Source organism: Sphaerodactylus townsendi, linkage group LG15, assembly GCF_021028975.2.
Source record: "Sphaerodactylus townsendi isolate TG3544 linkage group LG15, MPM_Stown_v2.3, whole genome shotgun sequence".
Classification (NCBI taxonomy): Eukaryota; Metazoa; Chordata; class Lepidosauria; order Squamata; family Sphaerodactylidae; genus Sphaerodactylus; species Sphaerodactylus townsendi.
The window spans coordinates 37532805-37551714 of record NC_059439.1 but is presented as its reverse complement, the minus strand read 5'-3'; the positions used below and the strand labels follow the sequence as shown (position 1 = coordinate 37551714).

Sequence of the window (18910 nt, the reverse complement as noted above, 5' to 3'; positions counted from 1 at the left end):
CTTCCAGATTAGAAGAGAATGTTATGTGTGTGTGTTTTTACTGTCAACCCTACGTGAAGTTCTGACCTGCTCAGAGTCATCCAGTAAACTTTGTGGATGAGAATGACTCGAGCTGGGGATGTCCAAGAGGCCTGATGGTTTCTCTTCTCTTTCCTTTCCATGACCAGTTCTGTATTCCTCAGCCTCAGGAGCCTGGCCTAACCTTGTGCTGGTGGCATTTCCGGCTGTCTGAGGTTTCTCTTCTCCTCTCTTGGCCAGCGACAGACACAACAGAGGCTTCTCTCGCCCCGGGTTTGGAGCGTCTGACAGACCGTTCCCTCTGGTTGGAAGAAAGGTTTTCCCGAGCGCCGGCACTTAGCAGGGTTACGTCCCACATTAATCACAGCCAGGTTAACGGCAAGGCTGTTCTGTCTTCTTCCCCGCCCGCCTTGTCTGGCAAGACAAGAGAAATCGCTCAAGGGGGCAGAGTGGCTCTGGAGCGCCTAATTACCACTGAGCCGGCTGTCCTGTGATATTAACGAGGCGGGCGACGTGTGCAGCCTCTGCGTGCGGCTCGTGGTAGATAGAGCCTTCCTCTGTGCACCAAGGGGAGCAGGAGGTTGAAAAGCTGTCGGGGAAAACGCAGAGGATTAATGGTCCCTCCTGTGTCTTAATATACTGAAGTGATTTCTGTGGATGCCAGCAGAGTCCCTCTTGATTTACAAGTGCGAACGAGAGGGGAGTTGGCCCTGGTGACTCCGATTAGGAGCTAGGCCATGGAGCAGCCTCTGCTGCGTGGCAGTGTGACTTGTTGTCTGTGACCATCAGCCCTTCTGCAAAGGCCCAGGGTCCCCCCCCCCCTTCCTAGATTGCCACAGTCCTAGGCAAGATGCATTGTAAAAGGGAAGGTGTCCTGTGGTGTTTCTGGATAGTGCTGTGTCCTATTTCAGCTCCCAAGGCCTCTCAGGTTGCCACACTGGTCTTGGCTCTTGATTGCTACAGCCCCCCCCCCCCCCGTCCCCCATGACGAAAGGCAGGGTCATATGTCTTAAGGTTTGTAGGTAGCTCCCCTCAGTTGGCTTTAATGGGGCTGGGCAAGTAGCCCATCCGGACTTGAAGGTGTTGGGAGAACCACACCTGGTGCGTGTGTTTCCCTTGCAAAAGTAGCAGAGTGCCACAGAGGCTGAACACAGGGAAGCTTACCTGGGCACACACGCGTGGCTGAGCTTGCTAGAGAGAACTTCAGACACAAAAGAAAGTCAGAGTCGTTTGTAGTTTCTAATCTAATGAAAAGAGTATTTATTCGTGAACTACATTCTGGATAGAAAGGTGGAGAGATAGGTTCACTATCTATTTTAATCTAGCTGGATGGAGGCGGATGCGTAGGAGACACTTCCTCTCCCTAGGCATGGTGAAGGTAAGATGGAGAGGTTCTGAGAAGAAGGCGGAAGCAAGGGAGGAAGTCCCTAAGAGTATCAGTCTACATCAAAGGGATAGAGTCAGCATGATAAATGTGACAAACTCCTAAGTCCCTATCTAGCCACTAGCTCGCTAGTAAAAAACCCCTCTGTAGGATGAGGCAGGAAACAGCGTAAAGTCCCTTTCTTCCAACAGAAGGAAGTGATGCTCTCACCTGCATGAAACTGGCAAGTCAGCGTGGCTGTGTGAAGAGTGCAGTTCTGATGCTGGGAGAGACAGAGAGAAACAGAGAACCATTTCAGGGAGCTGGCTGGAAGAGCTTAGGGCCATGGTGGCGAACCTATGGCACTCCAGATGTTCACTGACTACAATTCCCATCAGCCCCTGCCAGCATGGCCAGTTGGCTTAGGGGCTGCAGGATCTTTCTGGGATTTGGTGTGGGGTAGCAGATCCACTGCCCAAGCGCACGATCTAGAGTTAATGCAGCATGGATGAAGTGGCAGCCTGTGTGACAAAAGAACAACTGAACATCTGAAGGCAAAAGTGTACCCCACGGTTATCCGCCCTGTGGCCCTATCTGGAACAAGATGTTGGCCAACAACTCGGAAACATGAACAGACTCTTCACGTGATGGAAATGAAGAGGCTCCGGTGGATGTGTGGCCTGACTCTTTCTGATCATGTTGCAAACAAAGATACACGACAAAGACTTGGAATTACACCAATTGCAAAGAAAACTAGGGAAGCATGGCTTCAGTGGTACGGGCACATTATGCGCCTGGAGGAGACTGATGTTGCAGAAACGGCCCCGAACTTTGACCCTGGTGGCCACCGCCCACGTGAAAGACCAAAGAAACAGTGGGTGGACAGTATTGCTGAAGACATGCGTGCTGTCAACCTTCCCCCTGAAAATGCCCCAGGTTGAACTATTTGGCGAAGAAAATGTTAATGCTAGCCCCCTCAAGGGGAATATAGCCCGAGAAGGAGAAGAAGAAGAAGAGGAAGAGTTTGGATTTATATCCCCCCTTTCTCTCCTGCAGGAGACTCAAAGGGGCTTACAATCTCCTTGCCCTTCCCCCCTCACAACAAACACCCTGTGAGGTAGGTGGGTCTGAGAGAGCTCCGGGAAGCTGTGACTAGCCCAAGGTCACCCAGCTGGCGTGTGTGGGAGCGTACAGTCTAATCTGAATTCCCCAGGCGGCAGAGCTGGGAATCAAACCCAGAAGAAGATCCACTGCTCCATGGGAGCCCTTCTCTGTTTTCTCGTTCTGCTTGTGCATTCTCTGATTCTATGAAAATGTCTAAGTGAGAGAGCCGTGCTTCTGCAGCCAGTAAGGGCGGGGGCTGTAGGCTGAACCCAAAGCCCAACTGCAAAGAGTCTAGTTGGGGCAGTTCAAGAGATCAAGGGGGTGTATAAGATGTTGATGGGTTTGAAACGTGAACTCGTGCAGTCAGCCACTGAAAAGCAAGAGGCCCTCTCTACTTGGGAACCTGGCAGCAATTAAGAGAGTTGAAAAACTGGAGCGCTTCAAAGGAGGAAGTACGCGTGAACAGTTTTAAAAACTGAAGTGGGGAATTCAGAAAACCTGGTAGACAATAGTGACAGTGTGTTGTCGAAGGCTTTCATGGCCGGAATCACTAGGAGGATCCTCTGAAGATACCAGCCACAGATGCAGGCAAAACGTCAGGAGAAAATGGTACTGGAACATGGCCATGAAATCCAGAAAACCCACAACACCCTAATAGTTTCAATAATGATGTGCCAGTTGCTGTTTTTTTTTTTTTTGTCTAAAAAAACAAACTCCCAAAGCTCTCCAGTAGCAGGCAGGGAAAATGGTATCTGTGTGTGGGAAGATCTGGATTGTGTCATCTTCATGGGTGCATCTCAGTTTAGCTGTGACCTTTCTCAAAAACCACTATGAAGTAGGTTTGGGAAAGACAGGGGAAACCCTGGACGTGCATAGAAGCACTGCCAGATAAAGAGGTGTGCCAAGACCTAGATTTGAGGTTCATTTGGAAGCCCGAGTTCGGTCAGCCTGAAAACCTTTCAGGAGCAGCCAGAAGAAAAAGAGAGGTGGTTTCCACAACTAGTCACATAGAAACATTTTGATTCAAAATTCTGCTTGTTCTTAACGCTTTTTTCAAACAACAGGAATGACCCGAGACTGGGAATCCTACGTAGCCCCATAGCAAAGGCAAGTGCTTCTCAGCAAGGCACCTGTGTTTGGGGAAGGGGTAATTTTGGAATGAGGGGCTTTTATAACTCCCCTACAGCAAACAAAGCTGGGAATCATTGGAAGGTCCAGAAATGAGTAAATTTGCAAAGTTTGCAATTGTTTGAAGAAGAGAGAAGAGTTTTGGATTTATACCCCACCTTTCTGGTGCGACCGCACTTGGAGTACTGTATTCAGTTCTGGTCGCCACATCTCAAAAAGGATATTGAAGAGATAGAAAAAGTGCAGAGAAGGGCAACGAGGATGATTGAGGGACTGGAGCACCTTCCTTATGAGGAGAGGCTGCAGCGTTTGGGACTCTTTAGTTTGGAGAGGAGACGTCTGAGGGGGGATATGAAGTCTATAAAATTATGCATGGGGTAGAAAATGTTGACAGAGAGAAATTTTTCTCTCTTTCTCACAATACTAGAACCAGGGTGCATCCATTGAAAATGCTGGGGGGAAGAATTAGGACTAATAAAAGGAAACACTTCGTCACACAACATGTGATTGGTGTTTGGAATATGCTGCCTCGGGAGGTGGTGATGGCCACTAACCTGGATAGCTTTAAAAAGGGCTTGGACAGATTTATGGAGGAGAAGTCGATCTATGGCTCCCAATCTTGATCCTCCTTGATCTGAGATTGCAAAGGCCTGAGCAGACCAGGTGCTCGGGAGCAGCAACAGCAGAAGGCCCTTGCTTTCACCTCCTGCCTGTGAGCTCCCAAAGGCACCTGGTGGGCCACTGCGAGTAGCAGAGAGCTGGACTAGATGGACTCTGGTCTGATCCAGCTGGCTTGTTCTTATGTTCTTATGTTCTCTCCTGTAAGGAGACTCAAGGTGGCTGACAAGCTCCTTTCCCTTCCTCTCCCCACAACAGACACCTCGTGAGGCAGGTGGGGCTGAGAGAGTCCTGAGAGAACTGTGGCTGGCTGCTAGCCCAAGGTCACCCAGCAAGAATGTAGGAGTGCGGAAACCCATCTGGTTCACCAGATAAGCCTCCGCCATTCAGGTGGAGGAGTGGGGAATCAAACCTGGTTCTCCAGATTAGAATCCACCTGCTGTTAACCACTACACCACGCTGGCTCTGTTTTGTGTTCAGGTGAAAAAGAAAAATACTTGATTGTTTAAGTGTGTTGCTGTAATACAAAATAGGTGTAAAGGAGGTAAAATGCCTAAGGCTAGGATATATCTTTCTGGTTAGCGGCTGATATAGATACAAAGATTGATTTTGAAAAATCCTGTATCTCTTGAGCATGTCAGAAATCCATCCTTCGGACTTTTTCTAAGTGTAAAGACTGGATGGCCCAGGCCAGGGGTAGGGAACCTGAGGCTCGAGAGCCGCATGCGGCTCTTCTGCCCTTGCACTGCGGCTTCACGAGCTGAGCTGCTGGCCCCATCCTTGCCCGCCCTGCAGGTAGCAGGGTGGACGCATCCATGCACTTCTCAGAATGAGCGGAGTAAAAGGTAAAAAACCCCAATATATACAGTGTTATCTTCATTTTAAATGTCAAAAATTATTTGCGGCTCCAAGTGTTTTCTTTTCCCATGGAAAACGGGTCCAAATGGCTCTTTGAGTGTTAAAGGTTCCCTACCCCTGGCCCAGGCTATACTCCATTCAACATAAAGATCTAAGTGCAGTCATGCATGCTGCGGCAGAAGTTCCAGCATGCACAACCACAGTTCAAAATCGTGCAGATTCTCTGTTGCAGTGAGCGACTCTTATTTGAGCGCCGCATTTGTAAAAAGACGTGAGAAGAGCACCCAACTGCCGGATCACCCTGGGCTTATATTGGCCCCTGATCCCATGTGTGTTTTTGTCCATACAAGGAGGGTGGTGTTCTGTGATGCTATGGTAGAGCAGACCAAAGTTCTCCAGCTCGGATCGCGTGCGGGTGAGCCCTTTTTTGTGTTGCCGTCTGCCTGGGCTTGTGTCAGCTTTAGCCAGTGTGGCCATATGTGCTTCTAGCTTCGTATGCCAGTAGGCCAGCAACCCGCCTCCCGCTCCTTGACTGGCCTCCAATAGTTTTTCACGCAAGCCGAGCCAAGGCCATTGTGGGAGTTCCTTAGGGGAGTTGTAATCTGTGGCCTCTGACCAGCTTGGAAGGATCGGAACAGATGGTAGCTCTTCCGACTGGTGGAGGACAGAGGGAGAATAAAAAAGGCACACAAAAATCAGAAATTATCCAGCCTCTCTGGGTAAGGCTGACCACAGGGGAACTGCCCCAGCATTTCAGCTTCCTGCAGCATGGCCCCTGAGCACAGTAGTTAAATTTGCTGGCAGAGAGCACAACTGAGGGAAAGGACTCCAGGCAGGAGAGAAGATAATCACTTTGGCAGGCCTGCGAGTTGGGAACGGGTCGCTGCCCAGAAGCAGCCAACAGATGGGTGAACGCTTTTGTCTTTCTTTCTGCCTTGGGTATCCCGCTCCGTGCCACCTGCAGACGAGGACGACGAAGAGCTCCGCGGCCTAGAGAGCCCCCTCATCGTCAAGAAGAAGAAACGGGGGCCCAAGAAGCAGAAAGAGAACAAGCCGGGGAAACCCAGGAAGCGCAAGAAACTAGTAAGTAGAGGCCGAGGGAGCGGCTCTGCCTTCCCCAGGAGTCTGTGGCGTCTTGCACGGCGGCACTGCCTGTTTCGGGGCATTTGGACCCGACGGGACCAGCCGCGGAGGTGGAAAACTGTCTCACTGGGATTTATGGGGAGGTGGGAAGCAGCAAGTAGTGGGATTCAGCGGCGTGCTGGATTGCTAGTCCTTCCAGTGCTGCAGAGCCAATTAAGAACAAGTGGCAGAGTGTGGCCCCCTGCCAGGAGCTCCTGCTGGCTTTTCTGCATTTTGGGGTGGGTTGTGTCCACAAAACATGAGAGTTCTCATGTGCCCGCTGTCCCTCATGTCTCCTTTTCGAGGCCCTTCACCTCCATCAGTCATCATGCTGTCTACCAGAGTTTTCTGCCTTCTGCGGACCTACCTGTCCCCTTACCCGTATCCCGTTTTACTCTTTGCCTTGCAAGTGTGCGGACCCCACAGCCTGTTTGCTTTAGCGAGGCCCCTTTGCTGCGCTGTAATTAACGGGTTGCCCTCTTCTTGGCACGGGGGCTTGTCTGTGCCCAGCAGGCAGCCTTGTCATTAATTACTGCTAATTATCTTGCTCGCTGCTGCTTCTTCCCTCCTCTCCCTCTGTTTCCCCCCCCTCCCGGCAGGTCAGCGAGGATGAGTTCGAGTCGGACCGAGAGGAGTATCGGGCCAAGTCAGAGAGCGGCGGGAGCGATTACGGAGGGGTGGGGAAGAAGAAGCGGAGGAAGCATCGGGAGAAGAAGGAGAAGAAGACGAAGCGGCGGAAAAAGTCGGAGGAAGATGGAGTGCAGAAGCCAAAGGTAGGAAGCCAGGATGGGCTGCCTCTCAGTCTGGACAACCCCCCCCCCCTCCTTTTAAGAGACGGCAGATAGGCAAGTGGGGAGAGGCAGAGGAGACCCGTCTGTCTTTGCAGTCTTGTGTTTCATCTGTCCACACACCCCTCTCCACCATGTGACTGAGGGGTCCACGTCCCCATCTCTGCAGCAGTGGCATAGTTGTTAAGAGCAAGTGCATTCTAATCTGGAGGAGCCGGGTTTGATTCCCCACTCTGCCGCTTGAATTGTGGAGGTTTATCTGGGGAATTCAGATTAGCCCGTGCACTCCGACACACGCCAGCTGGGTGACCTTGGGCTAGTCACAGCTTTTCGGAGCTCTCTCAGCCCCACCTACCTCCCAGGGTGTTTGTTGTGAGGGGGGAAGGGCAAGGAGATTGTCAGCCCCTTTGAGTCTCCTGCAGGAGAGAAAGGGGGGATATGAATCCAAACTCCTCCTCTTCCTCCTCCTCCTCCTCCTCCTCCTCCTCCTTCTTCTTCTGTAAAAGCTCAGGAAAGGGCCTACCTGGATGTCCTCTCCAGTGTTGTGTTCAGGAAAGGTTGGGCCCGTGTCCTGTGGGTGATGCAGAGTTTCTGGCTCATGCCTCCTGTTCTCCACTGCTACCCTTCATCTGTAACCGGTGGTTGCCCCTTTGTTTATGGGCATTCCATTTGGGCTGCTCGTCCTCCTTCCCGAGCTGGGGTCTGCTGCTAGCTCCTTGCAGGCTGTTGCCCTACAGTACAGGTGTCAAACTCGCGGCCCTCCAGATGTTATGGACTACAGCATCATGCTGGCAGGGGATGATGGGAATTGTAGTCTATAACATCTGGAGGGCCGCGAGTTTGACACCGATGCCCTACAGAAATGCCCAAAGGCCAAGTGACCCCCTCAGGGCTGCTCTCCTCAAGGTATCGTCTGAACATTTTGTTCAGGAGTCCTTAAAACAGGGCCCCCAACATGATGCTCGTGCCACCACCTTTCCTGGCACCTGCCAAGAATTTTTAGAAAACGGATGGGGTCAGGTTGGCTTTTGCCCAGCAGGGCCTCTCATTGGCCATTGAAGACCTTATTGGCGGCGTAGATTCTTTGAAAGAGTCAGCAGCAGCTGCCACCAAGTACAACGAGCTTCACTGCATGACTGAAGATGTATTATGGGAAAATATTTGCTCCTTTTGAGCTTCTGTTCGAAATGTTGAAGAGTTACTATTAGAGTTTTATGTATTTCTTCACTCTCTGACATTTTGTGGTTGTGTCCAGCATGTTGTGTCAGAGTTGCAGAGGTTCCCACAGGCTCAGAAAGGAGACACTAAGAGAGAGAGACACACGCATGCGCACACGCATGCGCACTTTTCTCCCAGCTTGTCAGGCATCCTCCTTGCAGCTGCAGGGTAGCTCAGTTAAGAAGGTATCTCAGTTAAGCAGCTTCTTCTTCTTCTTCTTCTTCTTCTTCTTCTTCTTCTTCTTCTTCTGCTGTAAGGAGACTCAAGGCAACTTACACGCTCCTTTCCCTTTCTCTCCCCACAACAGACACCTTGTGAGGTGGGTGGGGACGAGGGAGTTCTGAGAGAACTGTGACTAGCCCAAGGTCACCCAGCTGGCATGTGTTGGAGTGCACAAGCTAATCTGGTTAACCAGATAAGCCTTCGCTGCTCAGGTGGAGGAGTGGGGCATCGGTTCTCCAGATTAGAGTCCACCTGCTCTCACCCACTACACCATACAGCCTCGTATCTCTCTCCTTCCCCATTCCCCAGTCTGCCGGGGCTCAGGGTCGAGATCGCGCCTTCCAGGATCGGTCTGTCTCTGACTGCCTCAGGGATCGCTCATGCATCCTTGTTGCATCCTTGGTGTGACGTTCCTGCTATGAACAGTAAAGGGTGGAAGGGAACAATCTTCCGGAGGGTCCTCCTCTCCAAAGAGTGTGGTGCAACCATGGTGGGGACTGATTTTATCAAGGCACGCTTTGACGTCTTCAAACATCTTGACCAATTTGATCATTCCTTTGCAGGTGGAGCAGAAATCCTCTGCTCAGCTGCTCATGACCTGGGGACTGGAGGATGTGGATCACGTCTTTTCTGAAGAGGACTATCACACCCTGACAAACTACAAAGCCTTCAGCCAGTTCATGAGGTGGGTGCAGCGGGGCGCGGGTGAAAATTGGGCTCTGCGGAATCCGGATTTACGCGTTGAAAAACAATTTAGCAAAAGTAGACCCTGCCTGTATTCTGAGAGGTGGTTTAATGAACAGCGTTGAACGCTTAACGGAGGTTTGTTCGTTTTATTTGTACCCTACCTTTCTGCCCCCATGGAATGTATATGTTTTACACCCTGCCTTTCTACCTACTGGGGACCCAATCAACGTACCTATTTATCTTCATTTTAGGAGCAGCAGTGGCGTAGGAGGTTAAGAGTTCGTGTATCTAATCTGGAGGAACCGGGTTTGATTCCCAGCTCTGCCGCCTGAGCTGTGGAGGCTTCTCTGGGGAATTCAGATTAGCCTGTGCACTCCCACACACGCCAGCTGGGTGACCTTGGGCTAGTCACAGCTTCTCGGAGCTCTCTCAGCCCCACCTACCTCACAGGGTGTTTGTTGTGAGGGGGGAAGGGCAAGGAGATTGTGAGCCCCTTTGAGTCTCCTGCAGGAGAGGAAGGGGGGATATAAATCCAAACTCTTCTTCTTCTTCTTCTTATCCACCCAACAACCTGTGAGGTGGGTCAGGCTCAGAGTGTGTGAGTAGTCCAAGGTCACCCATGGCCAATCGGCCATGCTGGCAGGGGCTGACAGGAATTGTAGTCCATGAACATCTGGAGAACCATAGGTTGGCCACCCCTACTCTAATCACTACACCACTCGGGCTCACGTTGGCCCACACGGGAAGGATGAGGACGTGCCAAAGAGGTCTCCCATCCAACCAGGCCGACACCTGTTGAGCTGAATCAACGCAGTTTGTTCAAATGCGCACGTCTTCTCTGAGCATTGCCGTGGTGTCATCCAAGGATAACTCAGGTATTCTCCTGACCTGCTTTCTGGGGAGAAAATAGTTCTTCCCTCAGGGAAGGGATGATAAATCGGGCTCTCTGCTGGAACCGAAATCCACAAATGAGCAAATGCTTTTAAGACTGCAGGTCTTTGCCTTGGAGCTCCTTGCAAGAGACCCTTCAGTTGATCCTTATTTGTGGGTGCCGCACAGCAGTGTCAAATGGCTCTGCTTATAGGTGGTATGACAAAAGGACAGATGCCACTAGAGGAGACGAGAAACCTGTGAGTGTAGCAAGAAGACAGCGTGGCTGAGGATTTCTCTTCACACATCCTCAACCTTGTGTAGTTCAAGCACTGGAACAAAAGCCAAACATACCCGCAGAGTGGAGGGCTTGTCTGGCTGCAACTCAATCCCAGCAAGGCTGAACTCCTGTCTGCTACAAGAAAGCAGCCAATGGCCTTGGCAGGCCCTGCCGTGTCTCCCCTCTTTGCCTTGGCGCGCGGGAGCACGTTCCGCCGCCAGCAGGCCTCCGTGACCAATGGGAGAAACCCAGCGCCGAGGCCGGGGAGATTTAGAGGCCACCTGAGTCTTGCCAGTTTTAATCACGGCGGTGATTTGTGCCAGGTGCTTGGGGGACAGGATTGCCAGTGGGGGCTGTAGGAAAGGGGGAAAAAATCCTCAGCCTGGCTCTAATTATCTCTAAATGGTTTGGCACTTGCCCGTACCTGAGACAGCTTGCTGCGTTCTCCCTCTGCTGCTGCTGGGAGCAGCCAAGAGCTCTCTTGAGACCGGCGCGATGGAGCTCCTGCTGGCGAGGCCCTTCAGAAGCCGTTCCTTTCACATGTTCCTCGCGGCTCCCCGAGGCTTAAACATCTACCGCTGTACATTTGGGACCTGCTGCGCTCCTAAAATGCAGCGCGTAATCTGTCTGGGCTTCTGAAGGTCTGCGGGGCTGCCGTCGTGCCATCTGCTGCGCTCTCTTCTGTTGTGTCATCCTTCCGCGTTAAGTGGTGTACCAGCTCTGTTTTTTATTGTTGCAATTGGTAGTCCTGTGAGGTTATCCAGGGCGGAGGGAGAATTGGCTGCCCAAGGCCGATCAGATTGCTTCAGGGCAGAGCTACCGCGGCTTGAAGCATTGATTGAAATCCATCTCTCTGTTCAGCATGGGAGTTTTGCCTGTTTGTTTTACGGCATTCGCGGTCTGCCTTTTTAAAGAACGATCTCTCTGCTGCCCCGGAGCCAACCCTGCTGCATTCTTGTCTGCGCCCCTTGGTCAACCGTATCAATGTACAACTGGTAGGGTAGTAGGATGAGGGGATAGAATGGTGAGACCCACTCCTCCCTTTGTGGATTTTATCAGTTGCTTTTGTGTATAGAGCACAGTCTATGACTCACATGGCCCAGAAGTCAAGTGAGTTGGGCAGCTTTCAAAATAAAGAGGGAGAGAGAGAAACTTAGAATCCTAGACACCCCAAGGCCATCCAGTCCAACCCCCTGCCATGCAGGAACACACAATCAAAGCACTCCCGACAGATGGCCATCCGGCCTCTCTTTAAAAACCTCCAAAGAAGGAGACTCCACCACACTCCAAGGTAGTGCATTCCACTGTCGAACAGCCCTGACGGTCAGGAAGTTTTTCCTGATGTGGAATCTCTTTTCCTTCACCTTGAACCCATGACTCCTGGCCCTAGTCTCTGGATCCACAGAAAACAAGCTTTCTCCTTTACCAACGTGACATCCCTTCAGATATCTAAACATGGCCGTCATGCCACCTCTTAACCTTCTCTTCATCAAACTAAACATCCCCAGCTCCCTAAGTCTCTCCTCGTAAGGCATGGATTCCAGACCTTTGCCCATTTGGGTTGCCCTCCTCTGGAGCCATTCCAGCTTGCGTAAGAGCAGATATAAAAGTGCTTAGAACAAAAGAAGAAACAGATTAATTTATTGCAGGATGTCTGAATCGGGAAGAATCTGAAGCTGGGTAACGTTGCCTCTTATTTTTGGCGTTAGTCTCCCAGAGAGAGTTTAGCTTGGATCAGGGGTCTGCAACCTGTGGCTCTCCAGATGTTCATGGACTACAATTCCCATCAGCCCCTGCCACCATGACCCCTGGATTGGGGGTCTGCAACCTGTGGCTCTCCAGATGTTCATGGACTACAATTCCCATCAGCCCCTGCCAGCATGACCCCTGGATGAGGGGTCTGCAACCTGTGGCTCTCTAGATGTTCACGGACTACAATTCCCATCAGCCCCTGCCAGCATGGCCATTGATGGGAATTGTAGTCCATGAACATCTAGAGAGCCACAGGTTGCAGACCCCTGACCTGGATGATCCAGACCCTCCATGGGATGAGATTTGGCAGGAGGTCTTTCCCAGCCGTTCACTGGCATATATACTGTTGTGGATCACCCCTCTGTCGCTACCTTCTGTTTTTACTCCCATCTCCCCCCCCCCACTCCTGCGACCCTCCCATCTCCCCCACTCCTGCGACCCTTTAGTCTGTTCTTAATATTCTGCCTCTCTCTGCTCTGCTCTGCTGAACGCGGAATTGTTCCCATATGGAGCCGCAGCCTGAAATATGAAGTAATCCTGGCCGGCAGTTCCTTTATCTTGTTGTTCTGCGCTTGCCTCTCTTTTGTGCCCTCCATCTCCTCCTCCCTGCACACGCTCTTTCCCAGACTCCCTCTGTAGGCACGGCAGATCGGCTGCTGGGTTTTCAAAACACAGCCTTGCCTTTGTCTGCCGGCCCCGCCTATTTCTGGAAATCATTTCGAAATGAAATAAATGCAGATCTCTCTCTCTCCCCCACCCCCCACCCCCGATTCCGTGCAAGCGCTCACCCCCCTCCTCTTCCTTTTAGCATAAGAGCTCATATTTCTTTAATGGCATCTCTTAATAGCCTGCGGTGCATTATGGCTGCGGTGACCATTAATAATTAAGAAGTCAAACTGAATAGTCAAAATGAGATCATAGCCCAGGTCGGCGTAGCAGCTTCCCGATTGGCTCAGTTCATCCCGTCCTGTAAACCGTGGTTTGGATGATCAGCGATGTGCTGCTGCAGACAGCTGCCCCCTCCGTGCCCTCCTCTCTTGTACCAACTGCCTTTCCCATTTCCAGGTTGTTACAATTATAGGCAAAACGGTTGCCTGAGCCGGCTCCAAACCCCGGTTTCAAAACCCGCTTCAGATCACGATTCGGAGGCTTTCTCAGTTTGGGCGTCATGGCAACTATAATTAGAGCAACCTGTAAATGGAAGAGGGCGTCAACATGTGAACAAGAGTTGCAAAGGAAAATTTCAGGCATCTCTCCATAGGCACAAGGGCTACAACATACCTGTTTGGGGGGAAAAAATCAAGACAGACAACCTGCAGTTCGCACCTCAAAGGGCCTTAGCAGGACCTGGCGGGAGGAGCTTGTGGGACAGGGAGCCCCTTTCTGTTAGCCAAGATGAAGCCCTTCAGGCAATCGTCTTGACTCAAAAGGGTTCCTAACAATCCACTCTCCAGTGTTTCTGGGGTGGAACGCTCCTTACTTGTGGGAAATGTCTTCCTTGGGGAACAGGCCTGGCTCGTGTGATCTTTGGTCAAAGCCCTCGTTTTCCTTCTTCACCCCTCCTTAGTTAGGGTTGGGGTGCTGCTCCTTCATTGGGGGGTGCTGCTTTGGGTTGGGGCTGCTCCTTAGTTGGGGGGTGCTGCTTTGGGTTGGTTCCACCCTCAACCCCTTGTCTTCAGCCAGCTCTACGCCCCTTCCGTTGTGCGTCTCTTCCAGTGCTTGGCCACTGGGCTTCCAGCCAGGTTGCCTTGTTGCCTCCAAGAAGTTGCCCTGGTCTTCATGAGGTTTGTTTGGCAGAAGGTCTAGCAGGGTGACCGATAAGAACATAAGAACAAGCCAGCTGGATCAGACCAGAGTCCATCTAGTCCAGCTCTCTGCTACTTGCAGTGGCCCACCAGGTGCCTTTGGGAACTCACAGGCAGGAGGTGAAAGCAATGGCCTTCTGCTGCTGCTGCTCCTGAACACCTGGTCTGCTAAGGCATTTGCAATCTCAGATCAAAGATTGGTAGCCATAAATCGACTTCTCCTCCATAAATCTGTCCAAGCCCCTTTTAAAGCTATCCAGGTTAGTGGCCATCACCACCTCCTGTGTTCCTTCCCATCCAAGTCATAGGGTCATCCCCCCAAAAAAGCTAGATGAATGAGCAGAGGTTATGCCGGTACTCCCAGGACCAGGGGTCCATCCACAACTGCAGCTGCTCTGCTTGGCATAACCACAGGTCAAAACACCAAGTCGAGCGGGTCAGGATTCTAGGCAGGCTTTCTCTCTATTATGCATCTTTCTAGCCTTTCTGGTTGGGACGGTTAGGTCTGAAAGCTTGAAATCTCAGATGGGCTGAGCATGAATGTCCGTGGTTCTATTCCCCTCCGCAGGCCTTTCTTGCCTTTCCACGAGTAGGATATGAAGCAGGTAAATCTGTGACGGTGGGCCGGTTCACACGGCATGTTTGATTTGGCCTTTCAGTCCTCATTAGGTCTGCCCTGTAAAACACGGGCTGCTGTGATTCTCGCCTGATGGATGTACAACCTCAGACTCCCCAGAGGTTGCGCCTTTATCCACCAGGCTGTATTCTAGGAATTCCCCGCTGCGAAGTCAGGCACATGGCCTTCCTAACCGCCAAGTAAAAAAAATATGCAGTTTGCGGCTGGTTGTGCAGAAACACCAGGAGCTGGGAATATCTGCCAGCCCGAGTCCCCAGGGTCCTTGTAGTCTGGACCTCCAGCTGGGTCACACATCAGCGTGCTTCTTCCTGGGGCTGTGTGTACAGCAGATGAAGTGCCAAAGGCAGCAAGATCAAGGAGACGCGGCTGGGATTATTGCAAGTGATGGATGTCGTGTGCTGGCAGGGGAAGCCCTTGGGGGGGAGGGGGGGGTGACTGGAAGGAAGGAGGGAGGGAGGAGGGGGTCAGGGAACTGTGCCCTCCGGTCCTGTACTGCAACACCAGGCTTTGTTCCAGTGAGTGCCTGTCTCGGCCTCTGTCAGATTAAACGGAGCATTGGCCTGTTCCGGTTTGACTGTTCCCGTCTTCCCTGGAGACGATAAGATCTGAAAGGAGTGAGCAGCTGTAATCCTCGCTTTGCTGGGCTAGAAGGTTACCACTCTGCCCCCCCCCCCTTTCCATGGGAGAGGGAATCATGCTGTTGCATTGAACAGACCCGCTTCTTACTTTCCTCTGATACTCCAGCCGAGCAGAAGGCTGCCTTCCCATAACTCACACACACGGCATTCCTGGCATTTATTGAAGAGCCTTTCCTCCCCCTGGATCCCAAACATGTATAGTTGTTAACTGCCGTGCTTCATAGGATGGGAGAATCTAAGGAGGGCTTTGTACTTTGCCCAGGTGAACATCTGCTGAAGCAACGGCACTTCTGCCACAGACATTGAAAAGAAGGTTAGGCAAATATGTTTCCAAGCTTCCTTAGGAGCAGCAGTGGCGTAGGAGGTTAAGAGCTCGTGTATCTAATCTGGAGGAACCGGGTTTGATTCCCAGCTCTGCCGCCTGAGCTGTGGAGGCTTCTCTGGGGAATTCAGATTAGCCTGGGCACTCCCACAAACGCCAGCTGGGTGGCCTTGGGCTAGTCACAGCTTCTCGGAGCTCTCTCAGCCTCACCTACCTCACAGGGTGTTTGCTGTGAGGGGGGAAGGGCAAGGAGGTTGTAAGTCCCTTTGAGTCTCCTGCAGGAGAGAAAGGGGGGATATAAATCCAAACTCTTCTTCTTCTTCTTCCTCCTTGAAGACCTAAATGATAGAAAGGTGGGAAATGAATCTCAGAACTCATCATGCCTTGGTGCCCTGCCTTGATAATGAAATTATTATTGTTCCTGGAAACCACTCTTGTGGGATTCTTCTCTGTAAAAAGCCAACCTGAGTAAAAAGCTACTTCTGTCTCGAGATCAGCTAAACCCTGTTCTCAGCCCTGCATTATAGCCGCTGGTGGGATTCAAATAATTTAACAACTAGTTGAATGCAAGCACGATTTTAACAACCGGTTCTGCCGAAGTGATGCAAACCGACTGAATCCCACCACTGATTATAGCAGAGAATGATGAAATCACTTTGGGGTGAGAAAAGCAAGGTGTAAGTGAACTAAATAAAAAATACAATGGCGCTGAAGAAATGGTTTGAAAAATGGGCTCCTTTGGGGTAGCGAGCCACCCTCTAAATCCTACCCTAACTGTATGAACAGCCTGATGCTTGGAGTTTTTACTCTCAAAAGCTTATCCCGCCCATACCAAAAATCTTGTTGGACACGAAGGCGCTCAAATCTAGCTCTTCTAGGGCAGGTCAACATTGCTACCCCTCGAAACTATCTGAACCAGATCCTACTGTGGATGGGAATGGAGAGGCAGGGATTCATTTCCTTCTGGTCGCATTTACACCTTTCTAAATCATTCAAAGTCAATGGGATTACAAAGTCATAACTCTGTTTTGGAGTAACTGCATGTCCCGTACGTTAGGCGGGATCAGGATTGGCAGAGGAGAGAAACAAGGCGGGGGTGATGTCCTCTGGGAGTCAGGAAACTAGGACTCCTGGATGGTGCTTAGAGGCAAATGTGAAGGGTCAAGCTGTTCTGAGCCAGCAGCATTCGTAGGATGCCTTTCCTAGACCCAGAAAAAGGCTGTGGGGGGCTTAGGCACTGAAACGAGGGCGCTCGAGCAGCTGACATTCTGTCCCCCTCCCTTTTACAGGCCTCTCATTGCCAAAAAAAATCCCAAGATCCCGATGTCCAAAATGATGACTATCATGGGAGCCAAGTGGCGGGAGTTCAGCGCCAACAACCCGTTCAAAGGGTCCACGGCAGCTGTGGCGGCAGCGGCAGCTGCGGCGGCGGCGGCCGTAGCAGAGCAGGTGTCTGCTGCAGTGTCAGCTGTCACTGCTGCACCTGAGCTGCCACCCCCGCTGCCCCTTCAGCCGTCTCAGCCTGCTCCCCTCCGCAAAGCCAAAACCAAAGAAGGCAAAGGTGAGTGTTGTTGGTTCCCGTCAGTGTTTGTGTGTGCTGCTGGGTGGGGTTAGATCCTGGCTTGATCCACCCAATTTCTGTTGGTTCTGGAGACCTCGTTTCAGAGCTGTGAAATTACCAGTCGTGGGGAGAAGGGGCTGGGAGGTAGAGGAAGATGGTTAGATGCTCAAATGCAGAGGCATAGTGTGGGGGGAAGAGCTTGGTGCACCGGTGTGTCCTCTGCCCCCACCCCAGAACGCCCCCACCCTGGAAAGCCCCTGCCACGCCCCCAGGAACGCCCCTGCCACACCCCCACAGGGGCACGCACCTGGTGCGTTGCACACCCCTGTTCCCTTGGAGCTACGCCTCTGTCCAAGTGTGGATTTCACCTGGAGAGATGTAGCATCGAAGAAGTGAATGCAAGAGCCAGAAGTCCTTGATTTCTCTGAGATGGGCCTGGAGCCTTGCAGCTTCTCCCAGAACGGAGCGGTGCCACCTGCCTTCTGATCTCGCCACGTCCTGGAAGTCCATCTCCCGGGCAAAGTGTCTCTCAGCCGGCCCTTTCCAGTGAGGGGCAAACCCTGACAGGGCAGGCCTGCCTGTCTTTGCAAACCTTGTAGGTCCCGGCCACAAGAAGCGGAGCAAGAGCCCGCGCATCCTGGAGATGAAGAGGAAGGGCAAGGGGAAGCGGATGGCGCCGCTGAAGATCAAGCTGGGCATGATCGGGGCCAAGCGCAAGAAGAGCAGCTCCGTAAGGCTCACTGCATGCCGGGGATGCCAGAATGTCCGTGGAGATGTGGGGAGGGGTTTAGCGGCGCACAAATGAAGTATATTTGCACATTCTGACGCGTGAATGTGTTTCTGTTATATCAGTGATGGCGAACCTGTGGCACGGGTGCCAGAGGTGGCACTCGGAGCCCTCTCTGTGGGCACGCGTACACAGAGTTCATCATGTGGGGGGTGGAAAATCACCCTCCCCCACACACATCTAGGCTGGCCTGGGCCACTGAGCATGATGTGCGCATCGCGGTGAGCAGGGAGGATTCGGCTAACGTGCCTGGTGCCTGTGCTTTGGGTGGCTGCTGCCCGGGGGGCGGGGGGCACAGAGGAGACAGATGCTAGAGAGGCACAAAGCGGTGCGCACGGGACTTGCTGGAGGCTAGAGCAGGCTGGCCCCTGCTCGAGCGGGTGGGGTGGAGGAAGATGGAGGCAACCAGTTTTTTCTAAACTAAAACCTCAGCATTCAGGTTAAATTGCCGGGTTGGCACTTTGCGATAAGTAAGTGGGGTTTGGGTTGCAATTTGGGCTCTTGGTCTCGAAAAGGTTCGCCATCACTGTGTTAGACATTGAGTGGGGAGTGGGAAATGGGTTCAGATGAGTCACTGAAACCCCGACCGGTAGAGATTCTGTTTACTCCCCGCTGACACCAAGATAGGCCCGTGTGCTGCCTGCCTGCCTGCCTTGGTGGATTTCCTAGGGACAGCATCGCTGAACTAGACTTGAATCTGGGCTGCATGGGGTGGCTGTACGTTTGTATGTCCCCTCCTCCTGTCCCCACGTATGTCTTGTGATGTGGAACTGTGAAACTGAATCTCCTACCCTAGACCCGTGGTGGCGAACCTTTGGTACTCCAGATGTTATGGACTACAATTCCCATCAGCCCCTGCCATTGGCCATGCTGGCAGGGGCTGATGGGAATTGTAGTCCATAACATCTGGAGTGCTCGCCCCCCCCCCCCCCTCCCCCCCCCCCTTCCCCCCCCCCCCCCCCCCCCCCCCCCCCCCCCCCCCCCCCCCCCCCTCCCCCCCCTTCCCCCCCCCCCCCCCCCCCCCCCCCCCCCCCCCCCCCCCCCCCCCCCCCCCCCCCCACCCCCCCCCCCCCCCGCCCCCCCCCCCCCCCCCCCTCCCCCCCCCCCGCCACCCCCCCCCCCCCCCCCCCCC

General features: G+C 52.5%; 1 protein-coding gene across 2 annotated transcripts in view; it reads left to right on the top strand.

The window, feature by feature from the left end:
- The window catches only part of LOC125444778 (chromodomain-helicase-DNA-binding protein 3-like), a 36284-nt gene extending 18473 nt beyond the window's left edge, over positions 1 to 17811 (top strand). For both annotated transcript variants that reach the window (XM_048517435.1, XM_048517436.1), the window contains exons 2-6: positions 6054 to 6172; positions 6811 to 6984; positions 9003 to 9124; positions 16720 to 16991; positions 17591 to 17811. In XM_048517435.1, coding sequence (XP_048373392.1) covers positions 6054 to 6172; positions 6811 to 6984; positions 9003 to 9124; positions 16720 to 16991; positions 17591 to 17796 — 893 coding nt within the window. In that variant the 3' untranslated portion in view covers positions 17797 to 17811. The remainder of the gene's footprint in view (positions 1 to 6053; positions 6173 to 6810; positions 6985 to 9002; positions 9125 to 16719; positions 16992 to 17590) is intronic.
- The last annotated feature ends 1099 nt before the right edge of the window (positions 17812 to 18910 follow it).